General features: G+C 40.7%; 1 protein-coding gene across 1 annotated transcript; it reads left to right on the plus strand.

Moving 5' to 3' along the window:
- The first annotated feature begins 19,165 nt into the window (after positions 1–19,165).
- Positions 19,166–20,198, plus strand: LOC112665337 (olfactory receptor 6F1). Its single transcript, XM_025454990.2, has one exon. The coding sequence runs from the start codon at positions 19,166–19,168 to the stop codon at positions 20,090–20,092; it is 927 nt and encodes a 308-aa protein (XP_025310775.1). The 3' UTR covers positions 20,093–20,198.
- The last annotated feature ends 1,231 nt before the right edge of the window (positions 20,199–21,429 follow it).

Consider the following 21,429-nt stretch of genomic DNA (forward strand, 5'->3'; position numbering starts at 1 on the left):
CTCTTTCTATCTTTCCAAAGAGCTTTAGTAGAATAGGTATGGTTTCTTCTTTAAACATTTGATAGAATTGCCCTGGGAAGCCATTGGCCCTGGACTTTTGTGTCTTGGGAGGTTTTTGATGACTGCATCAATTTGCTCCCTGTCTATTGGCCTGTTCAGGTTCTATTTCTTCCTGTTCCAGTTTTGGTTGTTTGTGGCTTTCCAGAAATGCATCCATTTCTTCTAGGTTGCCTAATTTATTGGCATATAGCTGTTCATAATATATTTTTTAAAATCATTTGTATTTCCTTGGTGTTGGTAGTGATCTCTCCTTTCTCATTCATGATTTTATTAATTTGAGTCTTCTCTCTCTTCTTTTTAATAAGGCTGGCTAATGGTTTATCTATCTTATTAATTCTTTCAAAGAATCAACTCCTGGTTTTGTTGATCTGTTCCACAGTTCTGGTCTCGGTTTCATTGAGTTCTGCTTGAATCTTTATTAACTCTCTTCTTCTGCTGGGTTAGGATCTATTTGCTGTTTTTTCTCTAGCTCCTGTAGGTGTAAGGTTCGCTTTTGTATGTGAGTTCTTTCCAGTTTTTCGATGGATGCTTGTATTGCGATGTATTTCCCCCTCAGGACTGCTTTTGCTGCATCCCAAAGATTTTGAACAGTTGTACCTTCATTCTCATTAGTTTCCATGAATCTTTTAAATTCTTCCTTAATTTCCTGGTTGACCCTTTCATCTTTTAGCGGGATGGTCCTTAACCTCCACGTGTTTGAAGTCCTTCCAAACTTCTTGTTGTGATTTAGTTCTAATTTCAAGGCATTATGGTCTGAGAATATACAGGGGATGATCCCAATCTTTTGGTTTCGGTTCAGACCCGATTTGTGACCCAGTATGTGGTCTATTCTGGAGAAAGTTCCATGTGTACTTGAGAAGAATGTGTATTCAGTTGAGTTTGGATGTAAAGTTCTGTAGATATCTGTGAAATCCATCTGGTCCAGTGTATCATTTAAAGCTCTCGTTTCTTTGGAGATGTTGTGTTTAGAAGACCTATCGAGTGTAGAAAGCGCTAGATTGAAGTTATCAAATATAAGTGTATTATTATCTAAGTATGTCTTAACTTTGGTTATTAATTGATATATTTGGCAGCTCCCACATTCGGGGCCTATATATTGAGGATTGCTAAGTCCTCTTGTTGGATAGATCCTTTAAGTATGATATAGTATCCCTCTTCATCTCTCACTACAGTCTTCAGGGTAAATTTTAGTTTATCTGATATGGGGATGCCCACACCTGGTTTCTTTTGAGGACCATTTGAATGTTAAATGGTTCTCTAACCTTTTATTTTCAGGTTGTAGGTGTCCTTCTGTCTAAAATGGGTGTCTTGTAGACAGGAGATAGATGGGTCCTGCTTTTTTATCTAGTCTGAAACCCTGCACCTTTTGATGGGGTCATTAAGCCCATTCACACTCAGAGTTACTATTGAAAGACATGAGTTTAGTGTCATAATGATACCTATTCAGTCCCTGTTTTTGTGGTTTGCTCCATTGGACTCCTCTTAAAGATGAATGTTTTTTAAAGATTTTATTTATTTATTCATGATAGTCACACACACACACACAGAGAGGCAGAGACACAGGCAGAGGGAGAAGCAGGCTCCATGCACCGGGAGCCCGATGTGGGATTCAATCCCGGGTCTCCAGGATCGCGCCCTGGGCCAAAGGCAGGCGCCAAACCGCTGTGCCACCCAGGGATCCCTTAAAGATGAATTTTAAGAGTCCCCTTTCAATATCTTGCAGAGCTGGTTTGTTGGTCACATATTCTTTCAGTTCCTACCTGTCTTGGAAGCTCTTTATCTCTCCTTCCATTTTGAATTAGAGAGCCTTGCTGGATAAAGTATTCTTGGCTGCATGTTCTTCTCATTTAGTACCCTGTATATATTCTGCCATCCCTTTCTGGCCTGCCAGGTCTCTGTGGATGGGTCTGCTGTTAATCTAATATTTCACCCCATAAAAGTTAGAGATTTCTCGTCTCTTGCTGCTTTAAGGATCTTCTCTTTATCTTTGGAATTTGCAAGCTTCACTATTTGATGTCGAGGTGTTGAGCGGTTTTTAATTGATTTTAGGGTGGGGGAGCTCTCTGTTTCCTGGATCTGATTGCCTGTTTCCCTTACCAGATTAGGAAAGTTTTCAGCTATGATTTGTTCCAATACATATTCTGGACCTCTGTCCCTTTTGGCACCCTCGGGAACCCCAATTAAACGTAGGTTTTTCTTCCTCAGGCTGTCGTTTATTTCCCTTAATCTATCCTCATGGTCTTTTAATTGTTTGTCTCTTTTTTCCTCAGTTTCCCTCTTTGCCATCAACTTGTCTTCTATTTCACTCACTCATTTTCTACCTCATTAACCCTTGTCGTTAGGACCTGTAGTTTAAATTGCATCTCATTTAATTGATTTTCAATTTCTGCCTTATTAGATCTAAATTCTGCAGTCATGATGTCTCTTGAGTACTTTATGCTTTTTTCTAGAGCCACCAGTGGCTTTATAATAGTGCTTCTGAATTGGCTTTCTGACATTGAATTATAATCCAGATTTTGTAACTCTGTGGGAGAGAGGACTGTTTCTGATTTATTCTTTTGAGGTGAGGTTTTCCTTCTAGTTATTTTGCTGAGTGCATATGGCCAAAATCAAGTTGTATTGGGTAAAGGTGAAAAAAGAGAGGAGAAAGAAGGAAATAAGCTGAAAAAAAGAAAAAAGAAAAAAAGAAGAAAATAAAGAGAAAAAAAAGAAAAAAGAGGCGGGGTAAGCATACAGAAGTCAAAAAAAAAAAAAAACCCACAAAAACAAAAAAAACAAAAAATAATGAGGAGTATCCTCTGATTCTGTATAGTGTAAATCCCCTGGAACTTTCCAGTGTTGTTTGGTCAATAATTTTTTTTTCCCCTGTCGGTCTAGCTGGTCTTCTGGGGGAGGGGCCTGCTGTGCTGTTTTTCAGGTGTTAGCATTTGGGGGAGCTGCTCAGCTCCTTGCCTAATGCAGGGCTCAGTGAAAGATGTTTAAGCTGTTTATCCGGTGAGGCCACTCTGAGTCTCAGTGGGGTTGTTTACCCTGTGAGGCCCCAGAGGAAGTATAGCAGTGGCAGTGGCCAGCTCTGGAGCCCTGGAATCAGCTCCTGCAGTAACAACAGAGCTCTCAGTCTGCCGGGGCCTGGATGCTCCGGGGGCGGGGCCGCTGATCTGCTTAGCTTGGGGCAGGAGTGTCTTTGCTGTCCTGTGCTATCCTGGCTTCTCCTTTCCCGGGGGGAGTGCCGGATCCTGGGCTGTGTCCCCGGTGCCGTTTTCTCCCGGGCTTTCGCTGTTGGATTCCCGCTCCCAGGGCCACGCAGCCCGTTCTGCACAGAGCCTCTGCAGAACTCCCAGGGCCGTGCAGCCCCCTCCGCGCTGAGCCGCTGCGGAGCCGCCTCCAACCTGCTCCCGAGGTCAGCCGGGCATGCGTTGCAGCCCTTTAGGGAGCTCCGATGGGGGGTGTTGCGGGCTCTCCCTGGGGCGCAGGTGCTCTGTTAGTGTCCCTGGGAACCTGAGGGCATCCCCGCCCCTCCTGGGATCCTGCTCCAACTCCCGGGAAGATTGGTGAACCCCCTGCTTCCCCAGGACGGGGCTTTCTTGTCCTGGGGACACTGGCCGTGGCCTTCGCCTGGGTCCTCGTGGGGCCCCTCCCTCTTGGATGCCTTTTGTTTCTTTATTTCTTTTTCCTCGTCTTCCTACCTTGATAGAAGCCTGAACAATTCTCACTGTAGCATTCCAGCTGTTCTCTCTTTAAATCTCAGGCTGAATTAGTAGATTTTCAGGATTATTTGAAGGTTATCTAGGTAATTTGGTGGGGACAGGTGATTGGGGACCCTTCTCTTCAGCCATCTTGCCTCGCCTCTGCCTCTTTGTTGTTGATTTTAATAAATTCTTTATAGATCTTGGATACTAGTCCTTTATCTGATAGTTCATTTGCAAATATCTTCTCTCATTCTGTAGGTTGTCTTTGAATTTTGTTGACTGTTTCTTTTGCTGTGCAGAAGCTTCTTACCTAATGAAGTACAATTCATTTTTATATCAGACTGTAAATTTCCAATTTTTTTCTCTTTTCCCACCTTAACTACAATATTTTACCACCTCTTCATTTTTAAGATTCTTCCATTTTAACTTTCCTGTTTCTACAATTACATGTCCTAGATATATTTTCCACTTTTAGATTCACTTCAATATACTCATCTGAATATTGGGAGATATACAAGATACATATTTTTTTATTTTGTGTTTTTTGTTTTCTCTGCTTCATTTTGTTCTACAATGGTGGAAGTTAATACCTTCTAAATCATGACCAGCATGCACCCAGCACCAAGGGTACACCATGCTGGATCATTCTGTGAGATTGCTGTTTCCCATTCTTCCCCCCTCTTTTATCTCATTTATGTTTTGATGTTCAATGTTGGGACCTTCTACAAGTATTTCTGTTTTATATAAATTTGGGATTAAGAGTTGTCTAACATAAAGAACTTAATATACCCAGAAACAAGATGATCACCCTCTAGAACCCCTCAGGTAGATTACATTCTCTCTTCACTACAACTTCATCACCACCACCATCTCCTAGTCCCCCCTTTTTATTCTCCATTTTTTCTTTTTTCTATTCTATTCTTCCTTGGGATTCTTGGCCTTTTATACTCCTTTTTTTAAAATTTGCTTTTCACTTTATTGGTCCTTTTATTTTTTTTCTGATTTTGTTTTCAATTTTTGGTCTCTGACCTGTCAGAATCATCTAGTGTGAAATTTATTTAGGTCATGGTTGATATTCTTGACTCAGCCCACTCATACAGCCACTCTGAACTGAGCAAAATGACTAGAAGGAAGAACTCACCACGAAATAAAGAATCAGAAAGAGTACTCTCTGCCATAAAGTTATAGGATACGGATTACAATTCGACATCAGAAAGCCAGGTCAGAAGCACAGTTACAAAGCTCCTGGTGACTCTGGACAAGAATAATGATTCAAGAGACTTTATGATGCAGAATTTGTATCTAATCGGGCCGAACTTAAAAATCAATTAAATGAGATGCAATCCAAACTGGAGGTCCTAACGATGAGGCTTAATGAGGTGGAAGAAAGAGTGAATGACATAGGAGACAAGTTGATGGCAAAGAAGAAAGCTGGTGTAAAAAGAGAAAAACAATTAAAAGACCATGAGGAAAGGTTAAGAGTAATAAATAATAGCTCCAGAAGGAAGAATCTACGTATAATTGGGGTCTCAGAAAATGCCAAAAGGGACAGACAGCCAGGAAAGATATTTGAACAAATCGTGGCTGAGAACTTCCCTAATTTGGGGAGGAAAACAGGGATTCAGATCCAGGAGATAGAGAGGTTCCCCCCAAATCAATAAAAACAGTTCAACACCTAGACATTTATTAGTGAAAGTTGTAAATTCCAGAAATAAAGGGAAGATTCTTAAAGCAGCAAGAGACAAGAGATACCTAACTTATCTGGAGAGAAATACCAGATCAACAGTGGACCTCTCCAAAGAGACCTGGAAGGCCAGAAAGTGCTAGCACAATATATTCAGGGTCCTAAATGAGAAAAACATGCAGCTAAGAATACTCTATCCAGCAAGGCTCTCATTCAGAATAGAAGGAGAGATAAAGAGCTTCCAAGATAAGCAGAAACTGAAAGCATCTGTGACCACCAAACCAGGTCTGCAAGAAATGTTAATGGGGGCCCTGTAAAAGAAAGAGAAAGCCCAAAGAAATAATCCACAAAACAGACTGAATAGATATTACAATGACACTAAATTCATCTCTTTCATTTAAAAAATTTTTTTAATTTATTTATTCATGAAAGATACAGAGAGGGAGAGAAGCAGAGACACGGGCAGAGGGAGAAGCAGGCTCCAGACAGGGAGCCCGATGTGGGACAGGATCCAGGGACTCCAGGATCACAACCTAGGCCAAAGGCAGGCGCTAAACCGCTGGGACACCGAGGGATCTCCAGTATATCTCTGAAATAGTAACTATGAACGTGAGTGGAATGTATTTGATCCCATCAAAAGACATAGGGTTTCAGACTGGATAAAAAAGCAAGAAACATCTATTCACTGTCTCAAGAGACTCATTTTTTATATTTGTATATTTTTATTTTTTTTAAATAATAAATTTATTTTTTATTGGTGTTCAATTTGTCAACATACAGAATAACACCCAGTACTCGTCCCGTCAAGAGCCCAACTCAGTGCCCACCACCCAGTCACCCCCACCCCCCCACCCACCTCCCCTTCCACCACTCCTAGTTCATTTCCCAGAGTTAGGAGTCTTTATGTTCTGTCTCCCTTTCTGACATTTCCCACTTCTTTTTTCTCATTTCACCTTTATTTCCTTTCACTATCTTTTATATTCCCCAAATGAATGAGACCATATAATGTTTGTTCTTCTCCGATTGATTTATTTCACACAGCATAATACCCTCCAGTTCCATCCATGTTGAAGCAAATGGTGGGTATCTGTACTTTCTTATTTATTTTTATTTTTATTATTTTTTAATTTTTAATTTTTAAAGATTTTTTTAAATAATAAATTTATTTTTATTGGTGTTCAGTTTGCCAACATACAGAATAACACCCAGTGCTCATCCCGTCAAGTGCCCCCTTCAGAGCCTGACATCCACTCAAACCCACCCCCTGCCCTCCTCCCCTTCCAACACCTCTAGTTCGTTTCCCAGAGTTACGAGTCTTTATGTTCTGTCTCCCTTTATGATATTTCCCACACATTTCTTCTCTCTTCCCTTTTATTCCCTTTCAGTATTATTTATATTCCCCAAGTGAATGAGAACATATAATGTTTGTCCTTCTCCGATTGACTTACTTCACTCAGCATAATACCCTCTAAATCCATCCACATTGAAGCAAATCGTGGGTATTTGTCATTTCTAATGGCTGAGTAATATTCCATTGTATACAAAAACCACATCTTATTTATCCATTCATCTTTCCATGGACACCGAACCTCCTTCCACAGTTAGCCTATTGTGGACATTGTGGCTAGAAACATCGGGGTGCAGGTGTCCCAGCGTTTCATTGCATCTGAACTTTGGGGTAAATCCCCAACAGTGCAATTGCTGGGTCGTCAGTCAGGTCTATTTTTAACTCTTTGAGGAACCTCCTCACAGTTTTCCAGAGTGGCTGCACCAGTTCACATTCCCACCAACAGTGTAAGAGGGTTCCCTTTTCTCCACATCCTCTCCAACATTTGTGGTTTCCTGCCATGTTAATTTTCCCCATTCTCACTGGTGTGAGATGGTATCTCATTGTGGTTTTGATTTGTATTTTCCTGATGGCAAGTGATGCAGAGCATTTTCTCATATGCATGTTGGCCATGTCTATGTCTTCCTCTGTGAGATTTCTGTTCATGTCTTTTGCCCATTTCATGATTGGATTGTTTGTTTCTTTGCTGTTGAGTTTAAGAAGTTCTATATAGATCTTGGAAACTAGCCCTTTATCTGATAGGTCATTTGCAAATATCTTCTCCCATTCTGTAGGTTGTCTTTTAGCTTTGTTGACTGTATCCTTTGCTGTGGAAAAGCTTCTTATCTTGATGAAGTCCCAATAATTCATTTTTGCTTTTGTTTCTTTTGCCTTCGTGATGTATCTTGCAAGAAGTTACTGCGGCCAAGTTCAAAAAGGGTGTTGCCTGTGTTCTCCTCTAGGATTTTGATGGACTCTTGTCTCACATTTAGATCTTTCATCCATTTTGAGTTTATCTTTGTGTATGGTGAAAGACAGTGGTCCAGTTTCCTTCTTCTGCATGTGGATGTCCAATTTTCCCAGCACCATTTATTGAAGAGACTGTCTTTCTTCCAGTGGATAGTCTTTCCTCCTTTATTGAATATTAGTTGACCATAAAGTTGAGGGTCCACTCTGGATTCTGTATTCTGTTACATTGATCGATGTGTCTGTTTTTGTGCCAGTACCACACTGTCTTGATGACCACAGCTTTGTAGTACAACCTGAAATCCGGCACTGTGATGCCCCCAGCTATGTTTTTTTTTTTTTAATTCCCCTGGTTATTCGGGGTCTTTTCTGCTTCCACACAAATCTTAAAACAATTTGTTCTACCTCTTTGAAGAAAGTCCATGGTACTTTTAATAGGGATTGCATTAAACGTGTAAATTGCCCTGGGTAACATTGACATTTTCACAATACTAATTCTGCCAATCCATGAGCATGGATATTTTTCCATCTCTTGGTGTCTTCCTCGATTTCTTTCAGAAGTGTTCTGTAGTTTTTAGGGTATAGATCCTTTCCTTCTTCGGTTGGGTTTATTCCTAGGTATCTTATGCTTTTGGGTGCAATTGTAAATGGGATTGACTCCTTAATTTCTCTTTCTTCAGCCTCATTGTTAGCGTCTAGAAATGCCACTGACTTCTGGGCATTGATTTTGTATCCTGCCACACTTCAAGTTGCTGTATGAGTTCTAGCAATCTTGGGGTGGAGGCTTTTGGGTTTTCTATGTAGAGTATCATGTCATCGGCGAAGAGGGAGTTTGACTTCTTCTTTGCCAATTTGAATGCCTTTAATGTATTTTTGTTGTCTGATTGCTGAGGCTAGGACTTCCAGTATGTTGAATAGCAGTGGTGAGAGTGGACATCCCTGTCTTGTTCCTGATCTTAGGGGAAAGGCTCCCAGTGCTTCCCCATTGAGAATGCTGTTTGCTGTGGGATTTTCGTAGATGGCTTTTAATATGTTGAGGAATGTTCCCTCTATCCCTCCACTCTGTAGAGTTTTGATCAGGAAAGGATGCTGTATTTTGTCAAATGCTTTCTCTGCATCTAATGAGAGGATCTTATGGTTCTTGGTTTTTCTCTTGGTGATATGATGAATCACATTGATTGTTTTAGGAGTGTTGAACCAGCTTTGTGTCCCGCGGATAAGTCCTACTTGGTCATGGTGAATAATTTTCTTAATGTACTGTTGGATCCTATTGGCTAGTATCTTGTTGAGAATTTTTGCATCCATGTTCATCAGGGATATTGGTCTGTAATTCTCCTTTTTGGTGGGGTGTTTGTCTGGTTTTGGAATTAAGGTGATGCTCTGCCAGCCCTTTCTTGCCTGCCAGGTCTCTGTGGAGAGGTCTGCCGTTACCCTAATACTCTTCCCCATAAAAGTCAAGGATTTCTTTTCCCTTGCTGCTTTAAGGATCTTCTCTTTATCTTTGGAATTTGCAAGCTTCACTATTAAATGTTGAGGTGTTGAACGGTTTTTATTACTTTTTTGAGGCGATCTCTCTATTTCCTGAATCTGAATGCCTGTTTCCCTTCCCAGATTAGGAAAGTGTTCAGCTATGATTTGTTCAAATACATATTCTGGCCCTCTTTCCCTTTCAGCGCCCTCCGGAACCCCAATTAAATGAAGGTTTTTCTTCCTCAGGCTGTCATTTATTTCCTTTAATCTATCCTCATGGTCTTTTGTTTGTCTCTTTTTTCCTGTTTCCCTCTTACCATCAACCTGTCTTCTATGTCACTCACTCCTTCTTCCACCTCATTAACCCTCGTCGTTAGGACTTCTAGTTTGGATTGCATCTCATTCAATTGATTTTTAATTTCTGCCTGGTTGGATCTAAATTCTGCAGTCATGAAGTCTCTTGAGTCTGTTATGCTTTGTTCTAGAGCCACCAGTAGCTTTATAATAGTGCTTCTGAATTGGCTTTCTGACATTGAGTTGTAATCCAGGTTTTGTAACTCTGTGGGAGAGAGGACTGTTTCTGATTCTTTCTTTTGAGGGGAGATTTTCCTTCTAGTCATTTTGCTCAGTGCAGAGTGGCCAAAAGCAAGTTGTATTGGGAAAGGGAGAAAAAGAGAGGAGAGAAAGAAGGAAAGAAAAGAGAAAAAGAGAAAAAAAGGAAGAAAAAAAGAAAAAAAAGAGAAGAAAAAGAGAAAGAAAAAGAAAGAGGAAAAAATTGTGTGGTGGAAGCAAACAAATCAAAAAGCAAAAGAAAAAAAAAGAAAAACAAAAAACAAAACAAAAAAAATGGGGGAGTATCTTCTGATTCTGTATACTTTAAGTCCCTTGCCTTCCCCTGGAACTTGTCCGTCTAGCTGGTTCTGGGGGAGGGGCCGGTTGTGCTCATTTTCAGGTGTGAGCACTTGGGGGAGCTGCTCCGCCCCCTGCCTGTTGCAGGGCTTATTGGGGGTTGTTTACCCGGTGAGGCCCCAGGAGGAACAACCGCAGTGGCGGCGGCCAGCTCTGGAGCCCTAGAGTCAGCCTCCGCAGTAACTCCGGAGCTCTCTGTCTGCAGGGGCTTGGATGATCTGGGGGCGGGGCCGCTGATCTGCTCAGCTCGGGGCAGGAGCGTCCTTGCTGTCCTGGGCCCTCCTGGCCTCTGCCTGTCCCGGGGGGAGGCCGGATGCTGGGCTGTGTCCCGGCGCCCTGTGCTCCAGGGCCTGCGCTGTTGGATTCGCGCTCCTACCCCGCAGCCCCCTCCGCGGAGCCGCCCCCGAGCCCCTCCAGCTGCTCCGCGTCCCGCAGTGCACGCTGCAGCCCTTAGGGAGCTCGGAGCACTCCCCCGGGGCGCAGGTGTCTGTTAGTGTCCCCGGGAGCCCGAGGGCATCCCCGCCCTCCTGGGTCCTGCTCTAACTCCCTGCGAGCCCCTTTCCGCCCGGGAAGGTTGGTGCAGCTCCCGCTTCTCCGGGACGGGGCTCTCCTGTCCTGGGGACACTCGCCCCGGCCTCAGCCCAGCTCCTCCGGGGCCCCTCCCCCTTGGATGCCTTTTGTTTCTTTATTTCTTTTTTCCCCCGTCTTCCTACCTCGATAGAAGCGCAAACTCTTCTCACTGTAGCATTCCAGCTGTTCTCTCATAAATCTCAGGCCAAATTTGTAGGTTTTCAGGATGATTTGAAGTTTATCTAGGTAATTTGGTGGGGCCAGGTGACTTGGGGACCCTACTCTTCTGCCATCTTGCCCCTCCTCTTGTGGTGAGTTTTTCCTTCTAGTCATTTTGGTCAGTGCAGAGTGGTAAAAAACAAGTTGTACTGGAAAAGGGAGAAAAAGAGAGAAAAAAAGCTGGAGGAAGAAACAAAACAAAAAACAAGGGGGAGTATCCTCTGATTCTATATACTCTGTATCCCTTGAGTTCTCCTGGAATTTTCCAATGCTTCTTTGTCAATAAATTGCTTTTCCCCTGTCCTTCTAGCTGGTCTTCTGGGGGAGGTGTCTGCTGTGCTGATTCCGAGGTGTGCACATCTGGGGAAGCTCCCCATCCCTCTGCCAGGTGCAGGGCTCAATATGAGCTGTTTATCCTGTGAGGCCCCTTGTCAGTCCCAGGTACCAGGCGACACCAGGAGTAGGATCAACAGTGGCAGCAGCCAGCTCTCCAGGTTTGGAGTCATCTCTTGCAGTAACTACTGCAGTTCCCAGTTTGCAGGGGCCTGGATGCTCTGGGGGCAGTAGGATCATCCTTGCTCTCCTCTGTCCTCCTGGCCTCTGCCTCTCTCAGGGGGAGTGCCGGTTTTTGGGCTGTGTCCCCCAGCACCCTGGGCTTTAGGACCTGCACCGCTGGAATCCTGCTCCTGTGGCCCCGCAGACCCCTCCCCGCAGAGCAGCTGCCTGAGCAGCCATGGGAACTGTTCCTAAGGCCCCGCTGGGCATGCGCTGCAGCACTTTAGGGAGCTCCAACGGCGGTGTGTGTCGCGCAGTTCCTCTGTTAGTGCTCCTGGGAGCCTGAGTGCATCCCCGCCCCTCCTGGGATCCCGAGCTTCCTGCGAGTGCCTTTCTGTCAGGGAATATTGGTAAAGCTCCTGCTCTCAGGGACTTGGCTTTCCTGGCTGGGGGCACTCGCCCTACGGCCTTAGCCAGTTTCTCGTGGGGGCCCCCTCCCCTTTGGATGCTTTTTTATTTCTTTATTTTTTTGTTTTCCTACCTTGATAGAAACACCAACTCTTCTCACTGTAGCATTCCAGCTGTTCTCTCTTTAAATCTCAGGCCAAATTTGTAGGTTTTCAAGATGATTTGAAAGTTATCTAGGTACGTTGGTGGGGACAGGTAACTTGGGGACCCTACTTTTCCGCCATCTTGCCCACCTCCTCAACTAGCTTTTCACATCAGGGATGTAGGAAGTATCTTAACAAGGGGCACGATGGAAGGAATCTGCTTTACCTCGGAGAATCAGTCATTCTTGTATGTGATTTCCACTATTTTCACACATACTGTTTAGGAAACTTTCTGAACATTAGTTGTGGTGATACAATGTAAAGACACTGTGCTTACCACTTAGAAGGAGCATTGCATGAAAGCAGCTATCAACTAGCCTCTCACCTAGGGGAGTCAGAAGCTAACTCCAGTCAAGGTGAGGAGGCACCATGGAAATATGCTGTACTGAATTCAGAGACCCAAGCATTCTAGGCCTGCAGCTTGGGAGTAGCCTCTCACCCTTGGGAGGAGGAAACTAGCTGCACAGGAGTGGAGGGCCCATGAAAATGCTACATAGTGCACTGTGAGCCACCCGTGTTCTTGGAGAGCAGCTTTGCATTATCCTCTCACCTACTCTCCTTAAAATCTAGATCAAAAGCCCCAGTGGAGGCTCATGGGAAGTGAAGCCTACTGCGCTATGAGAAACAAGCATTCCTTGCAGGCAGCTCTTGAAAAGCCTCTAACATAGGGGAGTTAGAAACTACGTCCGCAGTAGGTGTGGAACTCTGAGGTACAGGCCCTGTGCTCAACACTCAGAAAGAAGCATTCCTTGAATGCAGCTTTCAACTAGCCTCTCACCTAAGAGAGTTAGAAGCTAGTTCCATTCTAGGTGAGGCACTGCCATGGAATAGTGATGTATGAATTCTGAGACACAAGTGGTCCTGGGCCTGCAACTTGCTACTAGCCTCTCCCCACTTAAGGATAAAGGTAGCTCCACAGTTTTGGAAGGCCCATGGAAATTCAATGTAGTGACCTGTCAGCAACTGTAAATCCTGGAAAGCAGCTTTCCACTATATTCTCTCCTCCTGGCCTTCAACTCTAGATCAAGGTACCTGTGCGGGCTCACGGAAATGCAGCCTACTGCACTCTGAGAAACAAGTGTTCAATACATGCAGCTTCTGACAAGACTCTAACATAAGCAATTAGAATCTATGTCAACAGTTGATGTGCAGGCCATTGGAAGTGTACTGTACATAACTCCAAGAAAGAAGGGTTCCTTGAATCAGCTGTTAACTTGTCTCTAAGCAAAAGATGCCTGGGGTCACCTGGGCTACTCAGTAGCTGGGTGGCTGATTTCAGGTGGTTATTCTGGGATCCGGGATTGATTTCCGCATCCATCTACTGTAAAGAGCCTGCTTCTCCCTTGCCAATGACTCTGCCCCTCTTCCTCTCTGTCTCTTTAAAAAGATTTAAAAAAAATCTTTTAAAAATGGATTAAAAAACTAAGAAAATAAAAAGAAGCCTGACCACCTCGACAGTGGGTGGCTTTGGGATCACTAGAGGTATACTGTACTTAAGTCTGAGAAAGAAGAATTCTCTGAATGCAGCTTTCATCTAGCTTTTCACGTCGGGAATTAGGAAGATTTTTTAACATGGGACACAATGGAAGGATCTTGCTTTGACTCAGAGAATTGATCATTCTTGTATACCATTTCCACTAGACTCACACATACTGGTTAAGATCCTTTCTGAATATTAGGTGTGGTGATGCAATGGAAAGGCGCTGTGCTTACCACTTAGAAGGAGCATTCCATGAAAGCAGCTATCAACATAGCCTCTCACCTATGGGAGTTAGAAGCTAGCTCCACTCTAGGTGAGGAGGTGCCATGGAAATGTGCTCTACTGAATTTGGAGACCCAAATATTCTGGGCCTGCAGCTAGTGAGTAACCTCCCACCCACGGGAGGAACAAGTGGAGTGGAGGGACCAATAAAAAGCTATGTAAAAAAAAAAAAACCTATGTAGTGAATGGTGAGCAACCAGCATTCCTGAAGACCAGGTTTGCACTACCCTCTCATCTACCGGCCTTAGACCTAGATCCAAAGCACTTGTGGGAGAGATCAATGTAGATATAGACAGATATAGGTGTAGATTTAGATGTAGAGTTAGATATTACTTAGTCATGCAAAAGAATGAAATATTGCCATTTGCCATGACATGGATGGAACAGGTGACTATTATGCTAAGTGAAATAAGTCAGTCAGAGTAAGACAAGTATTATATCATTTCACTCACATATGGAACTTCAGGACAAAGTAAATGAATTTAGGAGAAACAGAAGATAAACTAAAGGAAAACAACAACAACAAAAAAACAAAACCAGAGAGGCAAACCAGGAGACAATCTCTTAACTGTAAGGAACAAACTGATGGTTACCAGAGGGGAGATAAGTGGGGAGATGGGTCAAATAGGTGATGGGAATGGAGTGCACTTGTCCTGATGAGCCTGTGTTATGTATAGAATTGTTAAATCACTATGTTGTACACTAGCAACTAACATTATATGTTAACTATATTGGAATTAAAATTTTGAAAAACTTTAAAGATTTTCAGAAATTATTAGAATCCATTGAATATTTGTATTTTCTAAGAACCTGCACAGAGAAAAAAGATCCACATTGATATTTGTAATCCCAAGAAAATATCCTTTCCTGTTCCATGTAGAATCTTTATTAAATTATAATGTTATTTAAATCAAATGCTTGAAAATAATTTGAAACCCCCGTTTGGAAAGATCTCTTCTTGAGCTAGCCCTAAGTACTCAAGAGAGAGAACTAAATTGTCACCTTCTCCCATAAGATTCATGCACATATAAGTAATTACTCAACAGCAAATTATTTTCGGTATGGAAGTCATTAAGTGGAAGATGGAGATTGAGAAAATGTAAAACACGAAACTAAAGTTGAATGTAGCTAAGACTGAGTTTGATCAGAAAAAAAGGAGGAAAAAAATAGAGAAAGACTAAGAACAAGTTTCAAAAGCTATGGAAACTTAAGCTGATCAAACAGTACTGACTATTGAAAGAAAATTGTGTAAAATTTTAAGATAACCAAATGAAAAAGAAGAAAGGGAGATAAAATGTTTGTAGTAGAAATACAATACTTTAAAATTAAGAATATCATGGAAGAAAAAAAACAGGGAAAGGATAAAGTACAAAGACAGAATTTATGAATTTTATGTGTATGGTAAAAAGTATGACAACTGGGTAAGTGAACAGGGTTATTCTGTGTCACTTGTATTCTATTCAATACTTGATCAATGAATGGGTAAATTTGTTGTCACAGATTTGTTCTATAATATATAGACATCATAACATTTAATTAATATCTGAAATTTCCTATGATTCAGAAACAATATAAATGTAGTTATTTTTGCTAAAATAGTGCATGCTTAAATGAAAAAAAATGTTTTTTATGTATTCAAAAATCATTTTCCAGATGTAAGAAATTAAAATTATTTACTGAACTCTGTCAGTAAATTGTTAAAAATTCAAATACTTTCTTATAAAAAAGATCAACTGATTTTTTTCTCTTTTAAAAAATATTTTATTTATTTATTTGAGACAGAGAAAAAGGGAGGATAAGCAGGGGTAGCTGCAGAAGGAGAGGGAGAAGGTTCCCCGCTGAGCTGGAAGCCCACTGTGTGACTCCATACCTGGAGGATCCTGGCATCATGACCTGAGCTGAAGACAGTCACTTAACCCCCTGTGCCACTCAGGTGTCCCTAAACTGATTATTTAATTGAGAAACCAAAAGACTATTTAAAACCAGTAAATAAAACTAAGTTTTAAGAAACTTTGTCATATGTCAAAATCCCCATAGATTTTTCATCTTAGAATTAATACTAAATATATTCAAAACACAGCAATATATGCAAGCTTTAAAATATGAACATAGTTATCACATATATCAAGTAAATATTATTACTTCATGACATGTGACAGATTCAACAATATAATTGGAAATTAAATCTGAGAATGCCATTTCATAATATATTAATGGATATTCTATTTATTCTCTGATCTGTAGTCATTACATGGTTTTTTGATTTTGAAAATGGAAAATGATAGTATAATTATTTTATTCACATTACTTATTGATTTAAGATAGAATCCTTTCATACTAATAGATCTTAGAATGGCATTGACAATGAATTCTATTTGAATATAAATAAAAATATAATTTATTTGAACCTGTCAGACATAGCAGAGACCTATTTATTTTTTTATTTTATTTTATTTATTTTATTTTATTTTATTTTATTTTATTTTATTTTATTTTATTTTATTTTTTAGCAGAGACCTATTTAAAAAGAATCTCTAAAAGTAGCAGCTCCAAAGTGCTGTGGCTCTGCTATTGAACTTACAGAACTGACAGTCACAACTCCACTGGGGGCAGCTTCTGTAGCATCTATGTGTTTCCGTTTTCTCATCTTTAAAATTAGTAGAATAAGAATAAAACCAAAGTAATAGGATTTACAATGATCGTGTTAGAAAATAGCCTAATGACTTCCAAGTAAGCATACACTCTCGATTGGATGCTGTTAGCTGTTATTATGAATTTACATTTATATGGCAGCTCCTCAACTAAATTTTTAGAGATTAATTAAATACCAAAGACATTAACAATAGCCATCAATACTTTGAGCTAGAAAATTGTTACATATATTGGTTGGGTGTGAGTGATACAGATGTTGGATATAATAGCTTTAAGAAATTTGTGAAAGCCATTATTTAGCATATTTGCTGATGAGCACCTTTTATGTTTTTTATTGTTCTGTCTCATCCTTCAATGTCTAAATTAAGATATAATTATTTTTTTAATTAGGATAATCAATTAATAATCTAGATCCTTTATTACCAGACAAACCTGGGAAGAGTCATGTCATCACCATGATCTTCATATTCTTCATTAAAAATATATATAAAGATATTAGATCCTTGCTCCTCAGATTAGAGTCCTCAGCCAGGGAGGCCTTCTGTAAATTTGTGTGCAGTGCAGAATCACAGGACTGACTCCAGATGAGTGAATTAGAATCTTTATTTTGACATCACCCACAAGTGATTCACACATCCATTAGATCTCGGGATTACTTCTCTAGAAGACATTGAAGTCCCATTCTGACATAACTGAGGTATTACCTACCATGTGGACCCATATAAATATGCCTGTTGACATTAGATACATGTAATGTTTCTTCTAAGATTTATGGAGATGATATTTCTTTTGGAGGGTATAAGATGTGATAGGTGAGGATGGAGAGAGGGGACCTTCTTTCATAAGGGAATATGGAGATTGAGGCACCAGGTCCACTTAGACTTTGTTCAAACTGCTTCTCAAGTGTAGGTGTTAGCCACCTGCATGTTTGACAATAGGAGATCCTAAATAATTTTCTAATTTATATGTTCTGTCCTCAAAAAGAAGCATTCAGAAATGGATTACACAAATTTGTTTAAAGTCCTTTATTTAATGGTAACATAAGAGGAAACTGATGATCTTAATGACAAAGAGAAACGTATTTTCAATATCTGAAGTTTTTAAAAATGGACTTAATATTATATATTGCATAGTAAAAATGATCGTCATTATTTTTCTGTCACTCAATTATTCTTGATTAAATCTAAATTAACTGGTATATATTTAAGTTTTTTTTTAATTTTTTTATTTATTTATGATAGTCACAGAGAGAGAGAGAGGCAGAGACACAGGCAGAGGGAGAAGCAGGCTCCATGCACCGGGACCCTGACGTGGGATTCGATCCCGGGTCTCCAGGATCGCGCCCTGGGCCAAAGGCAGGCGCCAAACCGCTGTGCCACCCAGGGATCCCTATATTTAAGTTTTTATTTAAATTCCAATTAGTTAGGTGATGGAGATTAAAGAGTGCACTTGTCATGAGCACTGGATGTTGTATATAACCATGGAATCACTGAATATACACCTGAATCTAATATTACGCTCTGTGTTGAGTAACTAGAACTTAAAGAATCCTTTTTAAAAAATCTAGTTTTGGGATCCCTGGGTGGCGCAGCGGTTTGGCGCCTGCCTTTGGCCCAGGGCACGATCCTGGAGACCCAGGATCGAATCCCACGTCAGACTCCCGGTGCATGGAGTCTGCTTCTCCCTCTGCCTGTGTCTCTGCCTCTCTCTCTCTCTCTCTGTGACTATCATAAATAATAAATAAAAATAAAAAAAAATAACTAGTTTTGCCGGTGCCTGGATGGCTCAGTGATTGAGAGTCTTCCTTTGTCTTGGGCTGTGATCCCGGGTTCCTGAGATTGAGTCCCACATTGGGCTCCCTGCAGGGAGTCTGCTTCTCCCTCTGCCTGTGTCTCTGCCTCTCTCTGGGTCTCTCATGAATAAATAAATAAAATCTTAAAAAAAACTAGTTTCAAAATGATCTGCTTTTATCCTGTTCTCAATGTAATCATTCCAAATAAATATCAAGATGTCTTAGATTCAGGAAATAGCTGCCTTAAGTGCATTGTTCAATATGGAAATACTTTTTGGTGCAAAGAATTTACCACATTAGTAAGTTTAAACATGGCATTTGCAAGGTCAGAGAAGACAAAAGTAAGTTTATACTAATTTAAAACTTCTTATATTTTACTTCTAAACATTATTTTTGAGGTCAGAAGTTATAAATTAGAAGACCAATTCAAAATTCGAAGTGTCAAATATTAATGTGACAAGAATCTACATTCGAGACACAAAGAAAAAAAAGGAGGAAAACGTATTTTCATTTAAGGACCAGGTAGAAAATGTCTAGTAACAAAATAGTGAACTGTGTCAAGTGACACGATTATCCTTCTGTGTGTTTAGATGTGATCTATGGCTATTCTTGGGCATGTTGAGAATGGGATGATGCAGGTCCAAAGACTGCATTTGAATATTGGATCTGAAGTGTAACCATGGGTGCAGTCTTTGTAAAAAATGCTAAAACGTTTCTCACAGAAGTCTCTTCAACCACTAATTGGTGATAATAGCACATCTATATCCATATTATTAAATTACTTTATATTAGCCATACATAGTTCCAAATACAAAGCAGGCACTCAACATGTTAGACTGTTAGTCTGCGTTCAGTTACTGAGGCACGCTAATGAATCCTTTTATTTCTCTAGGACTGTGTGATTGGATTAAAAGCCTCAGTGAATGGTCTCTATTTACAGGTATACCTCAGTATTTTCAATGGGCACAGACAATGCAACCCGTCACCAGGATTTTCTCCTGCTGGGCTTTCCTGGGTCCCAGGTCCTTCAGCTATCTCTCTTTATGCTTTTTCTGGTAATGTACATTCTCACAGTGGGTGGGAACATGGCTATCTTGATGCTGGTGAGTACCTCCCACCAGCTACATACCCCGATGTACTTCTTTCTGAGCAACCTTTCTTTCTTGGAGATTTGGTATACCACAGCTGCAGTCCCCAAAGCCCTGGCCATCCTTCTGGGGAGAAGCCAAACCATAACATTTACTGGCTGCCTTTTGCAGATGTACCTTGTTTTCTCATTGGGCTGCACAGAGTACTTCCTCCTGGCAGCCATGGCTTACGACCGCTATCTGGCCATCTGCTATCCTCTACACTATGGGGCCATCATGAATAGCCTGCTCTCAGCACAGCTAGCCCTGGGATCATGGCTGTGCGGTTTTCTGGCCATTTCAGTGCCCACAGCTCTCATCAGCACCCTGTCCTTCTGTGGTTCCCGCACTATCAACCACTTCTTCTGTGACATTGCACCCTGGATCACCCTGGCTTGTACCAGCACACAGGCCGTGGAACTCGTGGCCTTTGTGATTGCTTTTGTGGTCATCCTGAGTTCATGCCTCATCACCTTGGTCTCCTACATCTATATCATCAGCACAATTCTCAGGATCCCTTCGGCCAGCAGCAGGAGCAAAGCCTTCTCCACATGCTCTTCACATCTCACTGTGGTGCTCATCTGGTATGGGTCCACCATCTTTCTTCATGTCCGCCTCTCCATCAAAGAGTCCTTGGACCTGACCAAAGCCATTCATGTCCTGAACACTGTGGTGACTCCAGTTCTAAATCCCTTCATCTACACTCTCCGTAATAAAGAAGTAAGGGAAACTCTGCTGAAGAAGTGGAAGGGGAATTAAACCACCCTCAACAAAATAAATCTGTAAATTATCTCATATCTCTCCAAGTAAGAATATGAGGGGAAGGGGAAGGCAAAATGTTCCTTGATACAGGAGAGAAAATAAACTGAAGGAAAACCAAAACAGAACAAAACCTGTATATACTTGTTCTGCATTTTAATATATGATTGGAAATGGGGTTCTTGACATAAGTAAACTGGACTCTTAAGAAATAAAGAATGTGTACACTGAGTTATGTTTGTCTTTGACTTTCATTTATAAAACTTGGTGCTCTGAGAATGGTGTATTACTAAATAAACTTTAAATTCTTGTCCCTTTAAAAAATGTCCTTGATCATATAAGGAAAAACTTTTGAGAGACGTATTTTTGAAATATGAAGTAGAAAAAAATAGGGAAAGTTTGAATGAGTAAAGAGATATGTGAAATCAGAGTGTGCAAATATTTAAATATACTATTTTCTGGATAAAATACAGTAAAAAGGTATATACAAAATGATAACTATCATTTGCCACATTTGTTTAACAAGGATAGTGAACAAAGCAATCTAAAAAATCAGGTGACAAAAAGTGGATAGAGATACACAGTGGAAGTAGATACACAGGACAGCAGGAGGGTTTGAAAAAAGCAAGAGAAGTCCCTCACATAACGTTTTGTCCCTAGAAAAGAAAAAATACTAATTCCGATTATTAGCATGTCATGAAGATAATCGTGATAGTTACTTTATTTCCTTCTGGTAACATTTTTTTAGGGAGCAAGATACATTTCTTTGAACCATCAGCCAGTCAAAGGTTCATTTCCCTCTCCTTATCCCATTTTCCATGGTTGTGTGTTAGTAGCAGCAAAGAGAGGCTTAGCAGACTGAACAAGTCTAGAGATAGAATCTGTCCCATTCTGCGTTGTCTTACACATACACAAATAGGGCTGCTTGTCAAAGGAGAGAAGCCTGTGGGACTGAGTAGCAGCTAACCCTTAGATTCTGTATATTTGTGTTAATTTAAATATTTTTTAGATTACCACTCAAAAATGAAATGGGATGAGGATAGAAAAAGAAGACTATATATTTGAAAGGAATAGGACAAAAATATGTCATTGTGAGAGTCATAATATACATTTTCAAAAACTATATCTATATTTATCTATATTTAAAGTTTATCACTTAAAATACCATAATGATATGATGTACATGTGATCTGATTTACTTTATTTACTGCAAAAAATTCTAAGCTTTACAAATTTAAAAAAAAGCACAAAAAGTTGCACAGATTTTTTTGTTGACAATGAATATGTATAGCACTTTGCTTGCTTGTGGTGGTATCATTGGTATATGTACATGTCCA

Source organism: Canis lupus, chromosome 14 (assembly GCF_003254725.2).
Source record: "Canis lupus dingo isolate Sandy chromosome 14, ASM325472v2, whole genome shotgun sequence".
In the NCBI taxonomy this organism is placed as follows: Eukaryota; Metazoa; Chordata; class Mammalia; order Carnivora; family Canidae; genus Canis; species Canis lupus.